General features: G+C 36.9%; 1 protein-coding gene across 2 annotated transcripts in view; it reads right to left on the bottom strand.

Moving 5' to 3' along the window:
• Window positions 1–8,483, bottom strand: part of Slk (STE20 like kinase) — a 55,954-nt gene that overhangs the window by 15,723 nt on the left and 31,748 nt on the right. The window contains exons 10-13 of one of the 2 annotated variants that reach the window (XM_026781284.1): window positions 7,572–7,702; window positions 7,240–7,363; window positions 2,634–2,813; window positions 370–462 (exon numbers count right to left, since the gene is read on the bottom strand). In XM_026781284.1, the coding sequence (XP_026637085.1) occupies window positions 370–462; window positions 2,634–2,813; window positions 7,240–7,363; window positions 7,572–7,702 (528 nt within the window). The remainder of the gene's footprint in view (window positions 1–369; window positions 463–2,633; window positions 2,814–7,239; window positions 7,364–7,571; window positions 7,703–8,483) is intronic. The other variant, XM_005352443.2, reaches the window with a different exon arrangement.

Genomic DNA, 8,483 nt, shown 5'->3' with positions numbered 1-8,483 from the left:
CCAAAACACACAAAGAAAACCGGAGCTAAAAATAAAAAAAAAAAAAAAAAAGACAAAAACCAAAAACATAGCCTTCCATCATGATAAAAATCAGATAACAGTAGCCATTACATTAAGATGTTTGTTTCTTTTATCTGGAATCAACTTTCTAAACATTTCATCTACTTTCATTATTAGCAATTTAAATGTCATCAAGTATAAATTCAACATTATTTAAAAACAAAACAAAGAACCTGGGTATCTATAGATGGGGAAAAGTTTAACATTAAATAATAATTACAATTATAATCTCCTCTTTCAACCATGGCTTCCTGAGCCAAGAGAAAAGGCAGCTTTCTGGTTTTAGTAGCATTACGTTGCTGCTGTTACCTGAGCATGCTGGCTTTGTGCAAGCTCCTCTTTCCTGCGTTTCATAAACTCTTTTCTCAGTTCTTTGGGTGCTTTCTCCACTTCATTCATAACCTAAGTGTATGAGCATGCAGGAGGTGGGGAAATAATACTTTCTCCACAGAAAGCATATGAATATATGAGCAGAAAGCTACAAGTCAAAATTAAAGTTGTTAAGATTCCTTTCAACATGCATTAGCACAAGCGTTAGTTGGTGGAAAAGAATAAAGAGACAGAGCAGAAAGGGAAACACAGCATGCAAAGGCTCACTCATTGTTTGACTATCCCCACGTACCAATCAGTGAAGGAGTGCTCAGAGCATTCAACTGCCTTCTTGAGGGGTCAAAAATTACAAACATACCTATTGATAGTCTTTGAAAAGCTAAACACATAAAAAGCTAACTCCATTTATAAAGTGCAAACTTTACAACTGACTTGACGACACCAAAGGAACAGTTCCAGATGAGTCACTTCATGACAACAGGGGAGGAAAGGGAAGGGAAGTGGGACTTCAAATGGACAAGAGAAAAATAAATAAACACTAAACTTTTTTCATAAAGCATGCCATTTTATATATGGTGTGACAAAAACTAATATAGCTGATGACCTTCTATAGGATTGGGTAATATTCTCTTTGGTGAAAATTGAAGCCAAGCTGGACAACATTCAAATCAGTAATGTAAGCACTCTTTAAAGTTTAGTAAACTATGATTTCTTACATCAAACAAAGTATGTTTTTAAATGAAGTATATCTTTAAATTCCTTTTTTTTAACCAAAAGTCTAAATAAGACCTTCACCCAACAAAAGATCTATAGTCCAGATCTGAAAAACAAGCATGTGTATACAAGTAAAAGCACCAAAAGAGCCCGGATTCCAAATCACCACATGCCACTGGCACCCAAGAGAGAGACTGATTTTGATTTACAATGTCCTTAGTTCCCATCAGTAACTCCTCATGAAACCAAATCACCAGTAAAAGCAAGAAACTCCCCAAATGCAAGAAGTTTAGCAATAAGGAAAAAATACACAATAAGATTATTCAATACAAACACATCATGATCTCAAACGTAACTAGATAAAATTCAAAACAGTAACTACAGACTTATTCATCTAGAATTAAATCTTTTAATTTAATCTAATACAAAGATTAGTTTCTCAACAAATGACTCAGAATTTTTTAAAAAATTGACAAAGATCTTTATCATAGTATATGAAGCAACTCTATAAAAGACATAATGACAATAAAAACAACCCTCTAGAAATGGTGGCTATAGGAAATGAAGCTAGCTACACACCAGTATGCACATCTGACCTAAGGAAAACATCAAGCACTTGCTATTATTGTTCAGTCCTACTTGAACACATCCTTAAGATTCAATAATATGATATTCTGTTTTCTTCCTAATTAAATATTAAACTCAAATGCTAAAATAATGGTAACTGAAATACGTAACGAAAGTGAAACTACATTTCCCAATCTGGCTGAGATATTTTCTTCCAATCCTAATAGAACTGATCATAATTATTTTCCCCTGGGGTTATTTATTTTCTGAAAATGTAACTCCTTCTCCTGCACTGAAGATAAGAACAAGTTGTAAATTATCACTGAGAATTGCTTGGATGTATTTTATTTTACGCTAGGTACAAAAGGACAACAAACATATGGGAAGCCTCTTTACGAGATGATGACAATCAGCTCTATAAGCAACATGGAAGCAGCACAGAAAAGCCAAAACCTTTTTATAATCACATGGCTTGTGCTATTTTGAATATCAAGCCATTCAATTCCTGCTTGGCAAAATGTCTAAGAAAATGAATAAATCTAATTGAGAAAAATTCAAACATCAAGTAATTCATAAATGATAATTCTTGTTGCTACTAGTAAATACCAATGATGTTAAGTTCTCTTGAAAAAGAACTTCTAAATAAAGCCCTAAATAGTTCATTAATAAGAAGTAAATGGCAGAATGAAATACAGCTTGGATTTTATTTGAAGATTTGGCTCAAAATTAAGGGAGACAGGCCACTGAAACCTCTTTTATTCCCTGTTTTCTTGGCAGTAAAATGAGGATAATATCTGAAGTCACTAACTGCCAGCCTATCACTGTTTGGAATAATGAACAAAGGCATGAATGAATAAATGAGTGCTATTCAGTTACTAGCTATTATTCCTGATTCCTCAGACAGTCTTCAATTTGTATTTTAAAAAACATCTGTGATAATTAACAACTGTAGCTACATTTACCTCCTTCTTGCGGTTTCTTAGCATATTCTGGAATTTGGACAGCTCCTTCTCTTGCTCTCCTTTGATTCGTTTGGCTTCATCTCTCAAGCGGTTTGTATGCTCTTGTTCTAATCGTTCAATTGTCTGTTTCTGCTGCTTCTCTAGATTTTCAATTTCTTGGTCATATTGTCGCTTCTTACTCTGTAAAACAATGCAGTCTATTACTATGATAATTCATCAAATAGTCAAGTAATTATGTAATTTTGAATATAGAAATATATCATATTATAAAGTATGAAAGGAAGGAAAGAAAGAGGTTAAAGCTAGGTATAACAACAGCACATGCCTGTAATTTTACCACCTGAGAAATGGAGGCTGGAATGTATAGAGGGAGACTATAAGGGAGACACTGTCTCAAAACAACAACAACAACAACAACCCCTCAAAAATAAAAGAATTTGAAAAGGGAAACATTTCAGATAAATCTATGGAGGGCAAAGACACAATTTCTAAAATTCTGGAAAACAGAATGAAAAGAATGCAAAAGCAGTCAGTGAGAGCATCCCTCTCTGTTTCCTTGGGAATCTGTGGCAGTGACTGAACACAAAATCAACAATGCCACACAATGCATACAACAGTCCTCAACACTTGCATTACAAAACTGCAAAGGATTATAATTTAAACTTCAATATTATTTTAAATTATCTTTTTTTTGTAACATACTTTAAGCTAGATATTCAACTTAAATTTTGTAACACATTCCTAAATTCCCTTCCCAACAGTGGACATAAGTGAAAACTGAAGGCCTCAAACTTAACCACAAAAGCCAGTGAAGAAAGTAACCCGTGAAAAGCCGCCAACAAGTTTTAACATTCAGTACGGTGATGTGGGATTCCCCTCTGTATGCTGTGAATACCATTAGTTAGTAAAGAAACTGTCTTGGGCCTGCGCAAGAAATAGAGGTAGGTGGGGAAAACTGAACTGAAAGGAGGTGGAATAAAAGAGAGAAGCCATGGCCCTGTCACAGGGGACAGATGCGATGAAACTTTGCTGGTAAGCCATGACCTCGTGGTAATGCAGAGATTAATGGAGATGGGTTAAATTAAGATGTAAGAGCCAATAAGAAGCTAGAGATAATGGGCCAAGCAATGATTTAAATAATACAGGTTCTCTGTGATTATTTTGGGGCTGAGCAGCTGGGAACAAAACAAGCAGCCTCCTCCAACAGTCAGGCTTGGAAACAACTGTTCTAGATGACCTGGAAACTTCAGAATCTAGAAAACACAGGCAGTATGTTCTGGAGAGAGGGTATGGGGAAGGACTTTCTGAGAAGGACCCCATTTGCCCACAAATTAAGGCCAACAATTGACAAGTGGGATTTCATAAAACTAAAAAGCCTCTGAACAGCTAAAGAAACAATCAATCAATCAGCTGAAGAAGCAGCCCACGGAATGGGAAGAATCCTTGCCAGTTCTAACTTTGACAGAGGATTAATATACAGAATATATAAAGAACTCAAAAGAAAAGAGTTAAAATAACAAACAACCCATTCAAATGAGCCTGAGACCAAACAGAGAGTTCTCAAAAAAAAAAAAATAGCTAAAATATTTCAAAAAATGTTCATCAGCCCTAGCAATTAGAGAATGCAATTTAAAACAATTTTGAGACATTTCATCTTACCCCAATCAGAATGGAAAAGACCAATGGAATAACTGGTAACAAATGCTGGAAGGGATGTGAAGGAAAAGGAAACCCTCATTCACTGTGGATGGGACTGCAAACTACTGCAGCTACTATGGAAATAAGTGTGGAGAATCCTCAAAAAGCTACAATAAATCACCAGAGGACTCAGCTCCACCACTCCACTTGATAGAGCCTACCCACAGATACTTGCTCAGCCACGTTCATTGCTGCTCTACTCACAACTGCTAGGAAATGGAACCATCCTAAATGTCCTTCAGCTGAGAAATGAATAATGAAAATGTGATACATATACACTACAGAATACTATACAGCTATAAAGAAAGTGAAACCATAGAATTTGCAGGAAAATGGATGGAAATAGAAAATACTGTAGGAGTGAGTTAACCCAGTCCCAGAAAAACAAACACAAAATTTTTTTTCTTTTCTTTTCTGTTTTATTATGGCTTTTAACTTCAAATCTTCAGATTTTAGTGAAGCCAGGAAAGTAAGGGACCATGGGAAAAGGAAAGATGTAACAGAGAGGAGAATAGCAGTGTAAATGTAATTGGAACAGGAAATGGGAGAAATGGGGCTGAGGAAGGATTGGGAGGTGGGAGAAAGGTCAACACAGAAGAGGGAGGATAACAGTAAGAATGTCTCAAAAAGCTGTAAGAAATCACTATTACTTATTTACCTAAAATTATACATATAATACATCTAAACCTATGTATATACATATATAGTCTAAAAGAAATTTTCCCACCTGGGTTGACAAAGTTTGCTGCAAAAGTAACAGACAATCTAGCAAAAACCCCCAATACCAGGTCTCAGAAACCCCCTGATAAGCTGTTGGTAAGGGGAGGCCAAGAGACTCCCAAAACATTATAGGTTATTGCTGTTGCCCTTGGTTGCCTCCTAGAGACTGAAGATGAGCTCCTGCTGTTGAAGACCAAGAAAATCCAAGCTGGATCTAACTGAAAGCCTCCTCCCTAAGAAACTAACTTTCATAGTACCAGAAGGGTCCATGCAAGCTTATTCCTTGTCCTATCAAGCTATGACACCTATGAACCACAACAACCAGCATGGCAAAATAACCACAGTGGCACTCATAGTTTGGTGGTAAACAACAACTCTATAATTGGATTAAGACTCACTCAACAAGAGAAAAATCATGCCTAATTCTAGAAACTTGGACAACCTACTTAGTCATGGATCTTGGAGGACCTACAACCACCACTTTACAAAACCAGCATAATTCCAGGTTACATTCTAAATATTTGTATTTATACCTACATGTAACTTTAGCTCTCACCCCACAGCAACAACAAACACACAAACAAAAATCTCTTTGCAACAGATGGAGACCGCTACAGAAAAAAAACAATTAATTAAAATGCAGAGAATAAGGAATCATGTGATCCCAGCCCCAAGTGAGACATCTATAACACAACTCCTCCACCTAAGACTTAGAGAACACTGCAGGAGAGGGGCAGAAAGATGGTAAAATACAGAGGATTAAGATGTCTGCTGTGAGACTGAGTCTTGCAGAAATGTTGGGAAAACTACACCCACAAAGTCTCAACAATACAGTTGCCAAAACAATTCCTGAAGGACCACAACATCAATAGATAATGCTAACATGGAAGGGAAAATCTCATAAGGCCCCAACCCTAAACAAAGAACTACAGGCAATGAAGAAATGCTGAGAATGGGAGAAACAGTCTCTCCCAGGGATAAGCCCTCCAATTAGTTATCTATACTAAATAGTTAGACCTAAAATCATAGACATATAAGCAACATTATATAAACTGAACATGCTGTATTTATATATTTAGGAATACACACACAAATCAGCAATTAAAGAAAAATTAAGTGAGGCCATAAATTGCTGTGGGACAATGGTCTGTACCCTGTCACTTGTATTTTACATAAATGCTGACTGGCCAGTAGGCCAGGCAGAAAGTATAGGTGGGGTAACCAGCAGGCAGTAGATGTGAGGCAAGGAGAATTCTGGGAGGAGGGAAGTTTCAGTCTGCAGTCGTCACCCAGAGAGAGAGAGAAAGCCAGACACAGAGCAAGCAAGATATGACTGCCTCGCCGAAAAAGGCACCAAGCCACGTGGCTAACACAGACAAGAATTATGGGCTAACATAAGTTATAAGAATTAATAAGAAGCCTGAGATACTAGGCCAATCAGTTTATAATTAATGTAGACCTCTGTGTGATTTCTTTGGGAACCAGGCAGGACAGAAACCTCAATCAACAATGAATATAAAGGGGGAGAAGGGTGCATGGGAGGAGGACTTGGAAAGAAGAAAGGGAAAAAGGGAAATTATGTAATATTTTAATCATAATATTTAAAAAAACTCTTAATATTGTAAGCTGAAAGATGAAACTCGAACACTGAAGCAGCTTTCAGTGACAGAAATATCTAAAAACCTGGTAAACAATCTACCAGTCTCCTAATACTAACTTCTCATGACAGATTTCAAATGAAACGTGGTATACTATAAAATCGGTAATAAGACTGGGATTGGAGATCCCTTTCAACAAGTTTTTGCTTATAAGAAGCACCCAAAACACCCCAGAAACAGTGGCTACAGTAGTAGACCACAAAACCATGAAAAATCTTATCATCAGAGAGCAAATTTAATAGCCTACTCCAGGGCTGTTTCTTTCTTTCTTTCTTTCTTTTTTAAAGATTTATCTTTTTATTATGTATAAAACATTCTGCCTCCATGTATGCCTACTGAACAGAAGAGGGCGCCAGATCTCACTAAAGATGGTTGTGAGCCACCATGTGGTTGCTGGGAATTGAACTCAGGACCTCTGGAAGAGCAGCCAGTGCTCTTAACCTCTAAGCCATCTCTTGAGCCCTCCAGGACTGTTTCTAAAACACTAGATTTTATTTATTGACAAAATAACACAAAATCAAAGACTTCACCATCATTTCTTGCTCAAAGCGCCTGAAAATCTGCTCTCGCTGCTGCTGCAGTTTCCCATTGAGCTGTTGCTGGGCCCTCTGCTCTTCTTTCTGAAGAAATCTCAGCTCTCGAAGTTCCTGACGCCTGACAAAGTATAACAAAAAAAAGCAAATTATACTCTGGAGTAATACTTTTAAATAAGCTTTAGCCATAAGATTTTAAACTTTAAAAACAAATTTTCAAATAATCCAAAATTAACCAAGAATTTACTCGTTTCCCTATTCTACATAATTTTCAGAAACAGCAATAAACTCAATTAAACTCATGATAATTACACAGTTTCTCTACTCACCTGAGAAACCGCAATTCCTCAGTTTTGGAGTCACTATCTGTAACTATCTTTGACGTTGTTACACTCACTTCTACACCATCAACAATAAATTTGCGTGTTTTCTTCAATGTTTTCTTCTGTCTTCTTGTTTCCTGAATGAGATTTCATTTGGGTTAGGTTTTGTATACTATATGTGGAAGACATTTTCCTCTTTAAAAAGAAAAATGCCTGGACAGTCATCAGGACTGCACCTATAAAGCAGCAGGAGTCATCTGTACATCAGTTATATCATAGCTAACGCTGAGAACGCAACTTTGCAGGTGAAAAAGAAAACCAAACAGCTTTTTAAAGTGAAATTAGGCATTCTGGCCATGAGCATACACAACCTTTGTGACACTAATAATTAGGTACATCAGTAACAAAATTCCATAGATGACTTTTACTATTAAGCTTCTCTTCATATTTACTGTTGTGGGTTCTCACCACTATGCTTTATACCAGTAAACAGATTAAATAGGGAGACAATTCCTTGGTTTACTGGGGGACAGGGTGGAGGTGCAGAAAACCAAGGGAGCCCAGCACTCAGAAGTTTGGGAACTCTACAACTAGACTCTGGGGAGTAAGGAAGGGAATGGGGGAGAGAAGACTGTGAAAGAAGAAGGGGAGGATGAAGGGGAAGGGAACACAGGGAAGAAGAGGGGACCAAGGAAAAAGAGAAAAGGAATACAGAAAATAGGAAGTGCAAGAAAAGGCACTAAATTAAAAATGTGTTAGAATTCAAGTTTGCTCTGGCACCTGTGAGCATCCTCTTACTTCCCCATCCTCCAGCTCCAGGGTCCTCATGTTCGCCCGAACCTGAACCATGGCTGCTTCCCTAGCATTTCTCTAAAGTCTAACACTGACATGCTTTAAATATATATATATATATATATA

This window comes from Microtus ochrogaster, chromosome 8, assembly GCF_000317375.1.
Source record: "Microtus ochrogaster isolate Prairie Vole_2 chromosome 8, MicOch1.0, whole genome shotgun sequence".
Lineage (NCBI taxonomy): Eukaryota > Metazoa > Chordata > Mammalia > Rodentia > Cricetidae > Microtus > Microtus ochrogaster.
This window is presented reverse-complemented; position numbering and strand designations above follow the sequence as displayed.